Here is a 16,735-nt window from a genome sequence, read left to right as displayed (position 1 = left end):
TTAAGTGATTGGATATAATTAAAAAGTGTTAAGAAACTTTGATAAAAAAAAATCTTAGCCTATCTGTTCAAGACAGATTTGGTTATAAAATGGAAGACTAGTTCCATTATCGTATACCAGTGGTCCGTGGGTGGAGCCAAAACATTCTGTATGGTTAGTGGTATGCCGTTGGTTTCCAGGTACTCTAGTAGTGGCTTACGAGCGGGTTTCAATTCAGTGCATTGAATGAGGATATGCGACCTTGTGGCAACGTGGCCGCAGCGACATTTAATGGCGTTGAACTGATGGTCTCGTAGTACGTTGTTGGTCCGGAGTCTGGTTGCCACTTTGCAGATGGCTACACATGGATGGTTTGGTTTGGTTTGGTTTGGTATCTTCGGATCAATCTGGTATCTTGCGGTGTCGAGGTTCCGTAACATGTCAGACCATTTCTGGTTGATCCTAGAAGATACGATACTGCAGAACTCCGAATAGGAGTATTCTACAGGCTCGATATCCTCCAGACTCAGACTTTCTTTGGCACAACGGTCTGCTTGATCGTTGCCAGGAATGGAGACGTGCGATGGAACCCATACTAATTCAATCTTCTGGTTGTTGTTGGTTTGGTAGTTGTGGATCTCGGCCACAATCATGGCCTGTCGTATTATACTCGTCGAGCCGAATGAGCTAACTAGATTAACCAGTCGCAAGTCTTGTTATTCAAGACTACGATATTGCCTAAAGAAAAACTTGGAAATAAAAATCAATTTCCATTCTTTGTACTATTTGTGTATTAACCATAGGTTGCAATAAAATACAGTAGAGTGCGAAGACGAGAAATTTAGGAAATTTTGTAACCGAAAAGCAAACCTTAACAGGGTACGAAACTAATGAATTTGACAGATGGGATTCATCCGGGGACTGTCGAAATTCAATATGGTGGACACCAAAACATTAAAGATTGAATTATTTGTTAGATTTTAAAGTAAACTTCAAGAATACGCAAGAAGTAAGAATAATTTCGATGTTTCATTTGTATAAATTTAATCTAAAGAACGGAAGACCATTAATTTCAATATAACAAAGAATATGGTAGTAGTTGGTGTGAATGAAAATGAAAAAAGGCACAGGACGTCAATATAACCGTTATTGATATTAAATAAATTTTCGGCAGACTTCACATATTGATTGATACAGCAAAAACTGTTCCTAACCTCAAAGCTCCCTGATAAGAACTTTAAAGGAAGCTGCACTATCTTCAACAAGATAACTTATAGTAGACTAATAATAGTAATAATCTATAATAATGGCTATCCCTTCCATTACTTCCATTACCTACCCAATTATATAGACATGCATCCAGTCCCAGTAATTGGGACAGGGAATCGTATCTGAAAATAGCTTATTTTAAAGCAGCCAATTTGGTTGCGTTGAAATATTGTTCTTCCTTGATGTTTTTATTCCAAAAACATGTTATGAGATCTTGCAAATCAACCTTTTTCGACATAATAAATCACTATATGTTAAAATATTCAAGCTTCCTGCTATTTTATCAGACTACACATATCTTTTGTTTCACACAGAAAATATCTGTTCCTTATCACAAGCAAGATATGGCTGTCCCTACCTTACTCTTGCCTAAACAATCTGTAACAATCTGTAACAATAGTCATTTTCAAAAGAATGTGGTTGAAGGTTGCTATTTTGTTTCATATTAATAAATAAATATGGGTCATGTCAAGTGGACCTATGGTGGGAACTCGACCCAATACTTGTTTAACTTTCATCACTTTTCATAGAATTTTCTTTTATTAGTAAATATTAGGCCCTTTCATTAAAGTACGGTACTAATTTAATTATCAATAACCAATACATCTAATTTAAAGGGATACTACATCTTAGGATGAACATAAAAATTTTAATTTTAAAATTCCAATAACAGTATATATCCATCAGTGGACTTACCTGGTGTCCTAACTATACATCAAAATCCCTCTATAATCCAATATATCCACAAAATCAAGTAACTAATTATAAAACGCTTGATACATCCATTTAGCGATTTTCAAATCGTCAGTCTAGGAAATCCGGTGTAATTTTCAAGTGGAGTAACTCTCAAATGGGGTTTCCCGCGTCCTTGGCCTCTACTCTTGAATTGACCTCGACATTGTCATATTTTGAAGACGGAATATTGATGCCTCGTAGGAGATTAAGCGACTCCGTGAAAAAGCAATTCATATAATTTAGAATGAATACTCCACCACTGACACAATTTTCAACGAATATTAATCATTGGCAAAGTTTGTTTGTATACACCAGAAGATAATTGTTTCATGTTTTAGCATTGATTACCAAGACTCTTTTTTTCTCAACCTTAACGAATTAATGGCTTGCTGACTTTTTTTAAAAATTATGATTATAGTTTTATTGTAGGATACATACTTATTTAACCAATGGTCACTATTAAACACAAATATTAGCCACAGGGTGAGTGTATTCTAAGACGTAGTATCACTTTAAGTAGGCATCCATCAACTTAGGGTAATTCAGTCAACCTCAAACAATATGCTGCTACCTTTGACCTGAGAATTTACTGTGATAGCACCGTCCCTGATTTCAAACAAAACTAAACTTTAAAATTTTTATCAATATGCTTATGCATTGAAAAAAACACAATATTACATCACAATGAAAGAAATTGACTAAGCTGACAAAAAAAAGAAGATACAACAATTTTTTGATAGAAAATATTTATAAAAATCCTTTTATTTTTTTTACCTTTTTTACCTTTCTGTCATACAACGTGGCAGAAAATTGTGATGTAAGATTAGAAGCAAATTATCATCAGCTCTAATATTGCTTTTGACCAAATTTGCCCAGCCCTAACAGTTTGATTTTCAAGCTTATTTATTGCAAATGGTTGCCAAGTATTTTGAGGATTCTATCCTATCTATTCTATTTACACAACATTTCACACAAAAAACATTTGATTAGCCTATTTTTCAATATTTTTTTAAGAAGGCCATGGAAGCAAGGGAAAAGATGGAAAAAGAATCTGAAGACAAGATGGATGTTGATAAAAAAGAAAAATTAGGAGATAAAACAGAAACGACTTTTGGCTGTGAAGATGCTGCTGATAATGATGATAAGAATGATGACGAGGATGATGATGATGATGAAGATGATGATGATGATGATGATGATGATGATGATGGAGGTAAGTGGATGAAATTAATTGTGATTTATTGGCACAATTATTTACTTAATCCCTTTAATAACCAACGATACAACAAAAATTTGAAAAAAACAATTTTGACTATGAAAATTAAGTATTTTTTTTCACAATCCTTTACTTCTAAATGTTCTAATGTGCTTAATTAATAGCATAGTGACAATTGTTATGATTTTAAATATTTTACTGTTTTTTTCGCGTTCCCTGTCTAATAAATGAATCATGATTAATCGCAATAAATCGTATCGTTGGATGAGTATCGTTTAGTGTTAGTAAGTGAATCCGAACTTCAAGAATCTTTGCAGCTATTGTTCGATTAGGAAAATTTATTAGTTACATTGGTTAGTTTAGATTGATCTGCATGATTTACTGACTACGTTTGGATGTTATTTCCAATAGTAATATACACATTCATTAATTAAAAATGCTTATTATTGAGCAGATTGTGCTTGGGTCAATTTTCATCCGTACAATTGCCTTTATTAAAAAGAAGTTGCATTACTTACCTTCAAATAGATTTACTGTAATTTTCACCAAACAATAAAACAATGAATGCTTTATAGATGCATTTTGATATATACATGTATTAAATACAAATTATAATACAAAAGATAGTGAAAATCAGTAACAATTTCAAGACAATTATTTATTAAATTGCAATATTTTGTAAGATTTCTATTTATTTACAGATTGGGAAAGTGGAGACAATGATGAAGAAGTTGATGACGATGATGATGATGGTGAGGAAAGTGATGATGATAGTGATGATGAGGATGATAGTGATGATGAAGATGAAGAGTCTCAAGTTCTCAGTGAGTCTGATGGGGAAGAAACTGAAAGCTGTCCAATTTGTCTCGGAAAATTTAAAGATCAGGACATTGGTACACCAGAGTCTTGTGATCATACATTCTGTTTAGAATGTATTCAAGAGTGGTCAAAGGTAGGATATTAATCTTTCAACCTTTCTAAAGGACTTTGAATTGTTATTGAGAAATGATTATACATGCCTTAATATCAGGTATTTATCTCATTTATTCATATTATACTAATTGTTTCAGAATGTGAATACATGTCCAGTTGATAGACAGGTTTACCATTTGATTATTGTTAAAAAACCAGGTGAAGATAAAGTGTTTGATAGGGTAAGATTCAAGCCAATTTAATCTTTTTTTTTCTTTTTTTATTTATTTATTGATCAAATACATTTGGATGCTGGAATTATTTTTCATAAGACATTGTATGTGCATATGTATCAGTAACATTGCTTTTGACAAAAGACCTAGAAAATCTCTTTTCCATTATATCCCTCAGCAGTTACTTTTCAAAAGAGTACACATTATTACGATAAATTTTTATCACCTTTATACTACTTTTGGTAGTTTGTTAGATTTGTAGATAATTACCAACGTGAAATTTGTATGTTGATACTTTGCCAAACCTTATAAGGATATTGATCAAAACAACATCAATAATGTTTGTCATGATTATTATATGATAGATCTCGGTTGAAGATAGAAATCAACAAGCTGAAGAGGAAGAAGAAGAAGTAGATGAAACAGCTTGTGAAGTGTGTGGTCATAGTGATAGAGAAGATAGATTATTGTTATGTGATGGTTGTGACTTAGGGTAAGTGAAAAGGACGGAACTATTCATATATCTTATTGCCTAATAAATATTGAATTCATCTGTAGCATTGCTGGTTGTCATATATAGATTAGTGCTGGGTATCGTCAATCATGTCAGGATACAAGGGTTAAGATACGATACATATCGCGATATGGGGTATATTAGGATCTTCAAATTTTCAATATTTATTGATTTATAACTTTATAACTGTGATATTTGGTAATATAGTTGATAGAAGTAGTTGGCATCGACTGTCTTATAAAAAGTTTCTAACAATTTCCATGAAAAATTGTTATATCATAAACCAACTTATAAAAATCAACACTTTTTTATGGAATAAAAGGTATCGATACACAATGTCACGATATGATAAAGGCATCGTGACTCGTTGTATCGCGAAACACGGATATATCATGCCAGTACTAATATAGAAAGACCAGAAAAGATCCATTTATACAGGTGCTATATGTAATGTCAAATATCTTGTGTTGGCCGTTATACATTGTAGTTCTATCAGAAAAATTATTGTAATCAATAAAATAAATAGAAGCTATCATTGTTTTCATGAGTAGGCCAGAAAACTCTTCCCCCTCTATTATGCAGTCACAATATTGGATAAAAGACAAAAAGTTACCCTTCCCCTTCAAAGTTGCAATGATATACATTTCATATAATATACTGTTGATGAATTGTCAACATCTTGATACTGTCATGTTTATGTTTAACTTTTTTCATTTCGTTTGCATTTTGATGATATCAAGTTTTATGTGTATATAATACTTGTTTTGAGTAAAATTTAATAGAACACTAATCATATTTTTTTTCAGGTACCACTGTGAATGTTTAAGTCCACCATTATCTGAAATACCCGTAGAGGAATGGTTTTGTCCAGATTGTGCCAACAGAGAAGGTATTAGATCTTTATTTTAAATGTGATGATGTTGATATAATTTTTCGCAAAATTTTCTTGATATTGAAAGATTTTTTTTAACTTCTGTATGATAATGATATAATTTTGTCAATGTTTTCATGGAATTCTGTTACTTTACTGAGCAAGATACTTAATATCAATTGACTTGATTATGTAGGTATGGCAGAAGTTGTAGATGATAATGATGAAGTTAGACATATTATAGCAGAGAATCAACCTCTGACTAGAAGATTAAGATATCAACGTCGTATAGCTAGAACTAGAGTCAGTGAAAGGGTTAGAGCTAGAATTCAACAACATAGAGCTCAAAGACATGGCCTGTGGACATCCTCTGAGGTATAGATTTAGGTTTATTTCTTGATTGAGAATTATTTTTACTCACCTTCATTGCTGTCACTTTAGACTTTAGGTTAGTTTGTCCCCAGTATATTATACAGTCTATAATTGGTTGTTGTAGGATCATAACTATCCACTCCCAATCAGTGGATTCTTTCAGACTAAAAATTGTCATTTAGTTAGTTGAAGCTAATAAAAGTTTGAATTTTTAAATTTACTTATGTATGCATTGTTTGACTCTAGGAAGAAGAAGGTGATGAAGAAGAAGGAGAAGAACAAGAGAGTGAGGCAATGACGACTGGTTCTTCAAATACCTCTATATCTAAAGATACTGCTTCCTCATCAATAGCCCAGATTGCATCCACATCAGCCATGATCCCAACTACTTCATCAGTTTCTGATTCAACCACAGCTAATACAAGCACTGCTTCAACACAAAAAACTCCAAAGAAAAAAACAACCAGGAAGCGCAAGCCAGGCAGTAAGAAAAAGACAACTAAAAAAAGAAGAAAGAGAAAGACCAAAACTAAAAAGAAATCTACCACTGGTAAAACAAAAAAGAGGAAAACAAAGAAAAGGAAAACCAAAAAGAGAAAGGTAATTGTATTGTATTAATTATATGTTTTAGGCTATTGTTTTAACCCTTTGAACCCTGAGTGTAAATGAAATATAACGTCACATACCCTAAACTCCAAGTAATATATAAGTAAAGGCGTATGACTTTAACGTTGTATGACGTCACTTAGTAACTGTCCTTATACTGGCTGCTTGGGTATTATATTGTATAGTTAGTGTGTGGCTGGTAATCCGGCTGCTAGAGTTGAATGGGTTAATGAACTGTTGGTCTCGTATCATAATGTTGTGTTGAAAGAAACAGTGTTCACAGTTAAAAAACGTAGGGATATACTGTATGAAATGTATTCTTTGAAACTTCATTATACTATTTTTATGTCAGGCTAAAAAAACTTGTGAAGTTAAGAAAATTACAAGTGTCAAAGGTCGTATTGCAACAACCCTGGGTTTGTCTAAACCACCAACTGGTCGCACAATACCTCTCCAGAAAAAGGCAGGAGAAAAATCATTGGATGAACAGCGCAATGAAGTAGGAGCTTCATCACTCTCTTTACTAGGTAGTCGAAATGAGTTAATAGGATTTCAAGAGTAAGTTCAGTCACTTTTATCATGTAAACTGAAAAGTTAAAATCTTTTGTTATTCCTTACTTAAGTTGTCCAGATTTTCCCACCCAATTTTCCTACCAACAGGTGCAAGTTGGAGGGAATGTGTAATAGTTTAGATGGGACAAAAAACTGAGCCCTGTTAGGAGTACCTCAGCAGTAAGAAAATTGAAAATAATTGGCTAATACTGTTGTCCTGATTTTTCCTCATTGCAAATTGCATAGTATACTTCTGACACCCTCAAACACAGTAATACGCTAGCAATGTTACTTGTTTGCCAACAAACCTTACCACCCGTTCGAGTCATTGTTCAAAGTGTATACACATATCTGCAGACACTTGCATGCACCAACCTATTTCGAAGATTTGATTGTCTGTGTTGTCTAATAGCTTCTTGTGATTGGTTGAAACGCTGGCATGTACAAATTCATATAGAAGTTCAACACAGTTGAACTGTGGAAAATGTTATACCATATTGCGCTGTTATATTGCGATTACTCTCTGAAGTGAATAATATAAACCTATGCACTGGCAACCGCTGACCATGAGCGTATGATAGCGTAACTTTAACTTGGTCGTGTCCAAGATAGTAGAGTAGGACGTAAAACTTCATTTCATTTCATTTGTTTAACATTTCAGTGAGGATTCACATGATATGCCAATGTCAACACCTACTGTAAAATCTAAGTCATATAGTACTTCTAAAACTGGTAGTAAATATTCCAAGTCAGCCTTATTATCACATCGCCCTGTTAAATTATCAGCTACAGTACAGAGACGGTTAGTACATTATATTGTTCAATTATACACTATGATTTTAGTTGAGTATGTTCAAAACTGTGTTAATTATTATCATTATAAAAGTATACTCTTGGTACTAAATAACTGTTTTAGTACTGTATATTCTTATAGTGTTTTCAAACAGGAGTTCATACAGCTGTACTACAAGTTAAAAGAATAATTTCAAATTTAAGCAATCTTTTAGTTTGGTCAAGGTAATTTTATAACTCCGTAATATACACATGGGAAAAACTGTACCAAATACTTTTATGAAACATTTTAACAAAACAAACTCTTGATGTATTTCAGAAAACGATCCAATACCCCAGAAACTACTGAAGCTGATGTCAATAGTGTCATTCAACCACCAGTTGGAGTTCATAGAGGTGGTCCATTTGATATTCTTGGTTCTATTATTCACAGTCAGGGAAAGCTTCACTTACACAGTAAAGATGTTACCATACAGAGAGATGGTAAGTTAAACTTGTTATGGAAACACAACGTAAGACAAATAATATTTAGCAATAAATAGAACAAATGTAAAATGGCAAAAGCTTATTAAAGAACCATATTAATGGATTGGATTTTGTAACAATGTCTACATTTGCTTGTACAAGCTCTAGAAACAGTTTTTAACTGAATTTGATAAAATTTGGCATGTGTATGCATCATCATAAAACAAAGATCTAGTACAAATTTGAGACCTTGTTAAAACATTTTTGTTTAATCAGCTGGACATATTCTGAATGGATTCACCATATCTCTATTTGATGCAGATTTGAGCACTAGTTTTCTATTTGTCATTTGAATACCTACTTAAATATAAATTTTTTTATTTCAGGTTCTCTAACATCAACCAAACCTATCAAACCATTACCACTGAGTACTAATGCTGAAAGAATGGGACGTATAACACTGAGTATGCCAGGTGGTTCAGTAGATAGAGATACACCGCTGAAACCAGCTGAAAGTGACATAAAGAAACAAAAGGATACAAAGACTAAAACTACTTCAACAAGCCAATTTTTGGCCTCATTGATGAATAAACCTGATGATTCTGAGTGTTCTAAGGAGACAACCATGGTACAAACCAAGTCAAATTCTGAGGAAAAATCGGAAAAGGCAAAGAAAACTGACTCAAAAGAAAATGACGAAGCAAGCAAATTATCACAATTTCAAACACATGAATCAAAACCTCAGAATGATACTGAAAGGAATAAAAAAGAAAGTGAGGATGGAGTAAATATACCATCATTTGCTTCAATTAAATCTCCCTCCAAAAATAAGAAGTCAGAAAATCTAGGAAAGGAATGCCAACTGAGCCAATTAACAGACTGTTCCAATATAGTTCCTCACAGTTCTCATCAGAGTATGGAAGAAATTGTTCCTGAGGATTTAGACTATATTGATGATGCAAATATGTCACCACCTGACTCGCCTTGTGCTGAACTGAATTTGTCTGATAGTGAAATAGAGAAAAACGGCCATTTCAAAGATGATGATAAAATTGATATTGATCCTGATCATTTAGACCTTGATAACCTTCCATCTCCACCTGATTCCCCATGTGCTGAGCTAAACCTTTCAGACAATGAAGGGAAAGAAGCTATTTCTCTGAAAGATCAGTCAAAAAAATCTCCGAAAGCTAATGGGGCTGTCATTGCACAGGCAACCATTGATTGTGTTAAAAAACAAACCCCAGACTCTATAGATAAACCTATTATTGAAGAAGCCAAAAACTTAGATAAACAAGATTCAGATGTATCTCTGGATATTAAAAAGAAAGAGACTAAAACTTCTGAGAAAAAAAGAAATGTTGTTGATGCATCTGGTGTACTTACAGAGAATGAAAGGAAGAGATATGCAGATGAACGTGATGATCCATATACTGACAGTGAAACTGAATTTGATTCAGAAATAATTAGTGCATGGAAATCTGATTCTGATAAAAGTAACAAGAAGTCCAAACCTTTGGATCAGATGATCAATCCTAAGCATACAAAGAAAGATATGAGTAAAGACGCACAAAATTTGGTTGAGAAAAAAGATGACAAAGGTTACAAACTCTCACAGAAGTCTGAAGGTGATGACCAGAAGAAGGAAGCCAAAATTTCCCCCAATGTTGATTCGGAGGATTCTATGACTGGAATGGAAGTTGTTGATGAAGTAGGGGATAATTCTGATGCCTATTTAGAGGAGTTGGATGTATCTCCTGTAGGTTCAGTATGTGCAGAACTCAATGATGAAAACACTTTAGAAGAGGAGTTGATGAACATGGATGTACCTTCTCCAGATGGGTCACCTTGTGCTGAACTTAATTTATCAGAAGGAGAAATTACAAAGGAAGATCATGCGTCAGATTTAGGAGAAATCATTGAGGAGCCAGTAGCTCAATATTCTCCAGTGATAGATGCGAGAGAAGTGATCAACAAGATTATTGAAGAAAAGACAAGAGAAAAAGAAAAGAGTCAGTTTTCAAGAAGAAGGTCCGATAGAGGGTCACCCAGAATTTCCATTGGTCAGTTACTAGATGGGGATGTTGGTAAACGCTCACGTCGTATTTATCGCAGGCATCATTCAAGTGACGAAAGTAGTTCAAGTTCCAGCAGTAATGACAGTGGAGAGGAAGGGGAAGTCAAATCTAGAAATGGCAAAGACCACAAACGTAGACGACATCGCAAACACAAACACAGATCAAGTGATGATGAAAGAAAAACTAAAGAGTCAAGGGATTCAACTAGTCGTAAAACACCCAGGAAACATAAAAATATTGAACCTGCAGAATATTCTGTCAGTGTGTTGACGCGTATGGATATGTTAGAAGGTAAACATTCTAGAAGTGATAGAGATAAGAGAAGTGATAGACATGAACGTCGAGATAGAAGAGATAGTGATAAAGTTAGAAGAGATGATAGAGGTAGTCCTGTACGTAGTGCTGATAAATATAGCAGGAGAGACAAATCTGATAGAGATTTTCACTCAAATCATGAAAAAGATTGGGAGCGGGATCAACGCACATCTCGTTTTGAAAGAGAGCGATCTGAGAGAGATGTAAGAATGGAAAGGAACTATAGATCAGAAAAAGAAGACAGAGTTGAAAGAGGCTATCGCTCTGACCGAGCAGAACGAGATCAGAGGTCTGATAGAGATTCAAGATCAGAAAGACAAGAAAGAGATCATCATTCTGAAAGACATCGAGACAGAGATTACAGATTCGAAGAAGAATTGTTACCAGACGCTGAAATACAGTCAGTAGAGAGGGATCATGACAGAGGACGTCGCAAGCGCAGACACAAGTCAAAATCACAGAGCTCATCACCATATCGCTCTAGAAGCCACCATAAGGACTCATCTAAAGATAGAAGAAGAACACCATCAAAAGAAAAAGATCATCAAAAGTCGAAAAAGAAAAGGCGAGACAAGTCATCTGAAAGAGAAAGACCAGCTGTTAGAGAGAAATCACCCTTTTGGGATCATGAAAGGGAAAGAGGAATAAGTCCAGTCGATTGGAATAGAAGTCCAGTGGTTAGTGTTGAGAAGAGTCCAGAACGTGAAGTGATAGTTAAGAGAAGACGCAGAGTACATATTGATGATGATACATTAACAGGTAGCTCCCACGCTCCAAAGAAAAAAAGAAAGGATAAAAATAAACGTGACAAAAGACCCAGAAGTCCAAAAAGTCCCCCACCTCCTGAGACAATATCTCCAATATTATTGTCAGATTATGATGTGGAAAAAGAACCTGCACCTAAGCAGAAAAAAAAGGGTAGAAAGAAGAGGAAAGGTAAAAGAAAGAAGGGCCCTCCAGCACCTCCAGGCATGTTTTTTAAAGAATTAGAAGATGATGCAATATTAGTGGGAGAAATAGAACATGTAGAAATTGAAATACCTTCAGATGAAAGTGAAGAAGAAACTGTTACTGTATCTAAAGTTCCCAATCCTAGTGTCACAAATACTACAAATGGTAATGATTTATATGACCCTCTTGAAATGGCATCACCTAGATCACAGTCATCTTCTCGACATCTTTCTCCTAAATCTCCAACATCAGTACGGTCGAAATCCCAAGAGAAAGAAAACCATGGAAATATATCAGATGATCCCTCTGATTATGATCCAGCTCATCCAACAGATGATGATTTTAAGTTGGTCAAATCACCACTTTTAGATTCTTCAAAACCATCTTCACCTGCTCGTGTGGTGATAATGTCTTGTCAGAAAGATGATACAGTTCAACCTCATTCTGCTGACCCATCTACTAGTCAAAATACTGAAGCCCTGCTAATAGAAATTCCAAATGACAAAGCAAAATTTTCTGAAACAATATCACCAGAGGCTTCCCCAGAGCCATTGACGATAGATGAACCAGAACAAGAAATATTACCAATATCTCCTGCAGTGTCATCTGAGGACTGTGAACCTAAGTCAATTCCTGTTATTACCCCAACCAAACCAACAGCCTCTCCCATCATCCCATCTCTAGCAACAGTCAAACCAGCAAAACGTACCATATCTCCTATTTTCCCATCAACACTCACAGCCACACCAGCTACAGAAGCTCCATCAAAGTCTACAGTCACTCCGGTTTCAGTTCCTTTATCCAAACCTTCAGTATCTCCTATTTTTTCATCTACACCCACAGTTACAACAACAAAATCTTCTATTTCTCCAATTTTCCCATCGCCTAAATCACAGGAGGATCGTATCTTATCTGCACCACCAAACAAATCACCTATAGCCATTGTTAAGCCAAATGAACCTATCATCACATCTGTCTTGCCGCCATCCTCTCACCAATCTGTTGGTCTCTTACCTACTCCAACATCTACAGCAAATCCCCCAATAGGTCAGGTATTCCCTACACTTCAATCAAATGATTCTCCTTTCGCTCAGCCACGCCCCATTCCTATGTCTTCAACCTTAACTTCAATAATGAATGGTTCAAAGATGCATGTTGAACCTGCACCTCGACCAAGAAGTTTGCTTTCATTGCCTTTCCCTCCACTTACATCTAATCAGACTAGACCAGGCTTCAACCAACTGACTGAAATAAACAGACTTCTAAATACCCAAGCAAGACTAGCAGGAATTAGGCCTGATCCAAAGACTGGAGGAGTGTTTAAGATACCAGCACCACCAGTTGACCATTCTGAAACACTGGAGGTAGTTGATATGGATATTGATAAAGACAGTAATGATGATGTGTCATCTCCATCTGATGATGAATGTGAGTTGAGGTTACCACAATCCCCTATGCCCAAAAGAAAAAGTCGTAAGAAACGACGTGATATTGGAAAGGATGAAATGCCATCATCAGCTGCTGACTTAGGCAAGAAACAAAAGGTGAGATTTGTGTTATGTATGTAATATTGAAATCTAAACTCTGATTATTAAAATCATTCAGAATAGCTACCTGATATAAGGAAGTAAATGGTGAGCATATTTTGCATGAAGTTCAGTAACTGATGGTTATGTGTTAGTCCGGAGCTGGGATGAATTTCAATTAAATTTGATAGTTTATGCACTGAAGCTGTATCTTGATTGAGTGTTTATGTTTATATCTAACATCTGTAGGTTAAACTTGGTGCTGATTTGAGACTTCTATGTGCTTGTGAATGCATTAGCATTATTGAATTCGTAATATTACATATTAATTAATGTAAATGCATATTTTTATTATGATTTCATGTAGAAAGAACAAATAATGTATATAGTATTCACATCTTAAATGGAGGAAAGCCCAGTATAGTTTAGACTTTAAAGTTCTTTATCTTTTACTGCTAGAAATTTTTACTTTAAGAATTTCAATCTTATCTTTTTTTTAATTAGAATTTTGTCTAAAAAGTTAAATTTTTCTTGTTCTATTTTACTTGCTTTTTGTTACGTTAGTTAGAAATTTGTTAAAATAGAGATTCTGAATTCCTTTTAATTAGACTTAGCTTAGAACATTCATTCTCTTAATCAAAGCTTTCTATATAAATTGCATCTTACTAATGGCTGAGGCACTTCTAATTGTAAGTTTACATATTTTGAAGAATGGCCACAGGTTTTTAAGATGACCTTTAAATGATCTGCTTCATATTTACTGCAATAGCTCAATATTAAGTACTTTATTTTATTTGAAATAACCCTCAGTTGATAAAAAATGTTTACCAGATTATACATAACATATATCTATTCAAAAATCTCAATATCATTTCTGGTAAAAGTTTTAACACCATATCATTCAGATATTTTGGGGACAGGAAAGTTTTTCAAGTTAATTTTTCTGGTTATTGATGAAATATAATTGAGACTTGTATATACTTATCCAGTTAACCTTCTCTAAAGCTTATCTAAGTGATCTTAAAATCTTCTATACCAGTTAACTGAGCTCAGTTTCAACTATCTGTAACCACACTGTAGAAATTGGTTAATACTTTCATCATGTGTATTCTCCCATACAGATATATTTATTGATTGCATAATATATCTTCATAGATTGTGATTGTTTAAACGTTCACAGCATGATAATAAGTAGAAGAAATTTGGAAATCAAACTTGAATTATTTATTTTATTTAAGTGACACAGGTAGCTGAAATTGAGCTTTAATCAAACCTTTTACAATATCTATTTATCCAAACTAACCCACTAATAGAAAACAAAGTGACAAGAAGCAAAATTCTACATAATGATTTAAATATACTGGACATGGCCTGGCTAATCTTTTCACTTTGATTAATATCATTTCTATTACTTAATTGCATGTTATTAGAGTTAGTGCTTTATTTTATATTTATTGGGCTCTTTTTCCTCCACTTTCTTTCAGAAATCTAAACAAAATCTTGACCCCCGAAAAACTAATTCATTACAGTATGTGAAGAAATTACATTTACAAGAAAGGGTTATTGAGGAAGTCAAACTGGCTATCAAACCTTTCTACAGCGGGAAAAAAATTACAAAAGACCAATATAAAGAAATTCTAAGAAGAGCTGTGCCAAAGGTAAATCCTTTTGAGTTGAATGTCTAGCTGAGTCTATCTACTGTATGAAATAACTCTTAAAGATGTTGGTGTTGAATAATCACCATTATATGCAATGCTCAAATTTTTGTTGAAAATGTGATTGCATATATGTAGACTTGTAATGCACAATGTCAAACTATTACAAACTTGAATTAACAGAAATAGCCACCTTTAGCCAAACTGAAGCAGATTTATGTTGAAACCTTTTTTTCCAATGCCAATATCTTCAATGAACATTTTTTGGAGTCATTGTCCTTGACTTCACCAAACAAGTCAAAATGGCTTAAGCAGTTTTTTTTTTATCCTTGTCTAATTTACTCACCAGAGCTTTAAATCTTGTTTGTAAATAACACTGAAAAGATACTAGTATGGTAAGTGAGCTGCTAGAGGCTCACAGGTGAGGATTTTAACATATTCATTAGATCAGTAGATTACATTGTGTCGGGCAGAAAAATTCTGTAGCTATGATTATATAAGATTTGAAAATGAATTATTAACGTTTTTACAGGTATGTCACAGTAAAGCCAAAGATGTTAACCCAATGAAAATTAAACTTTTGGTAGAGGCATATGTTGCCAAGTTTCAAAAGAAGAATAAAAAGAAATCAAGTGATATTAGTACAACTGTTACATCTGGAGTTGTAGAGGAGCCTGGAAATAAAACAGCTGTAACTGCTAGGTAACTAAATTTATATCACACAACCTAAAAAAATTGGTGAATCATGACCTTTACACACAACGATATGCCTGATATCCTTTTCTGCTATTATCATTGTAAATAATGTGCTTTTTTCTTCTGTGTTCTCATGGGCATCCTATGTACAGTAAATCCTTACAACATGCAAGGACATCCTGAGTTTCAGCTTCAATGCACTACTGATGCGTTTATTATCAGTTGATCACTTATTTCAAAACTGACTTATTCCTTTTAACTGTATTTGTAATTATATTTTTCAGATGGTTAAAATCAATTAATAAATTTAGTGCTTCATGATGAAAATCTACTGCTTGAATTTATTGTTTTACCTAATATTTTAATACCTACAGTCAATGGTGTTAAACGAACTGAAATTATGAATTGATATTGAGCATCCATATGTGTATTTATTTCATAAGTGATCATGCAAATATATTTATGTTAACAGACTAAATTGTTCAAAACATCTTAAATTATAAAAGTGAAGGATGATTTGAAATTGTGAAAAATTGTATAAAGTGACTAAATAAACAGGTAGATGATGTATCTTACTTAACTTGGAGAAACTATTTCATGCCACACTGGTTATTGTATGTGAGATTAAACAATGGATGTCATTGCATGGAATGCATGTTTCATGGACTATGTGTAAAATTGATCAGGTTATATTTACAAGCATCATGTAACATGGATCTACTGTAAATGGATTTTGTTAGATACATGTAGAATGTCTAATGGTTTGTTAGTCTAGTTACATTAGAACAGAATTTGTTATTGGAAGTAAATATTTGGTAAACCTATGATCTATACACAAGACTCTGACAGGAATGCTTAACTCCTGAAGATTATTTTGATTTAAAATAAGTACCAGTAGTAGTTTGTGCTATTTGTTGACTGCTTGTCGTATATCTTTGTCAAAAATGTTCTTTTCATAAAATTGACATGAAAGTACAACTTTTTATTTTAAAAGAATC

General features: G+C 33.8%; 2 protein-coding genes across 2 annotated transcripts in view; one reads left to right on the top strand and one right to left on the bottom strand.

The window, feature by feature from the left end:
- The window catches only part of LOTGIDRAFT_171072 (hypothetical protein), a gene marked incomplete at both ends in the record, with an annotated part of 869 nt that extends 237 nt beyond the window's left edge, over window positions 1-632 (bottom strand). The window contains one exon of the mRNA XM_009046937.1: window positions 200-632. Within this exon, the coding sequence (XP_009045185.1) occupies window positions 200-632 (433 nt within the window). The remainder of the gene's footprint in view (window positions 1-199) is intronic.
- A 297-nt stretch (window positions 633-929) lies between these two features.
- LOTGIDRAFT_237504 (hypothetical protein) lies at window positions 930-16,058 on the top strand (the record flags this gene model as incomplete). The annotated part of the gene is made up of 15 exons (XM_009046936.1): window positions 930-988; window positions 2,998-3,190; window positions 3,901-4,151; window positions 4,270-4,353; window positions 4,710-4,837; window positions 5,665-5,747; window positions 5,926-6,104; window positions 6,348-6,701; window positions 7,060-7,265; window positions 7,921-8,061; window positions 8,371-8,534; window positions 8,903-13,404; window positions 14,871-15,044; window positions 15,574-15,743; window positions 16,022-16,058. Exons 2-15 carry the CDS (start codon window positions 3,004-3,006, stop codon window positions 16,056-16,058), a joined length of 6,660 nt encoding a protein of 2,219 aa, XP_009045184.1. The 5' UTR covers window positions 930-988; window positions 2,998-3,003.
- Window positions 16,059-16,735: the final 677 nt, after the last annotated feature.

The sequence above is a fragment of the Lottia gigantea genome, assembly GCF_000327385.1.
Source record: "Lottia gigantea unplaced genomic scaffold LOTGIsca_109, whole genome shotgun sequence".
NCBI lineage: Eukaryota > Metazoa > Mollusca > Gastropoda > Lottiidae > Lottia > Lottia gigantea.
This window is presented reverse-complemented; position numbering and strand designations above follow the sequence as displayed.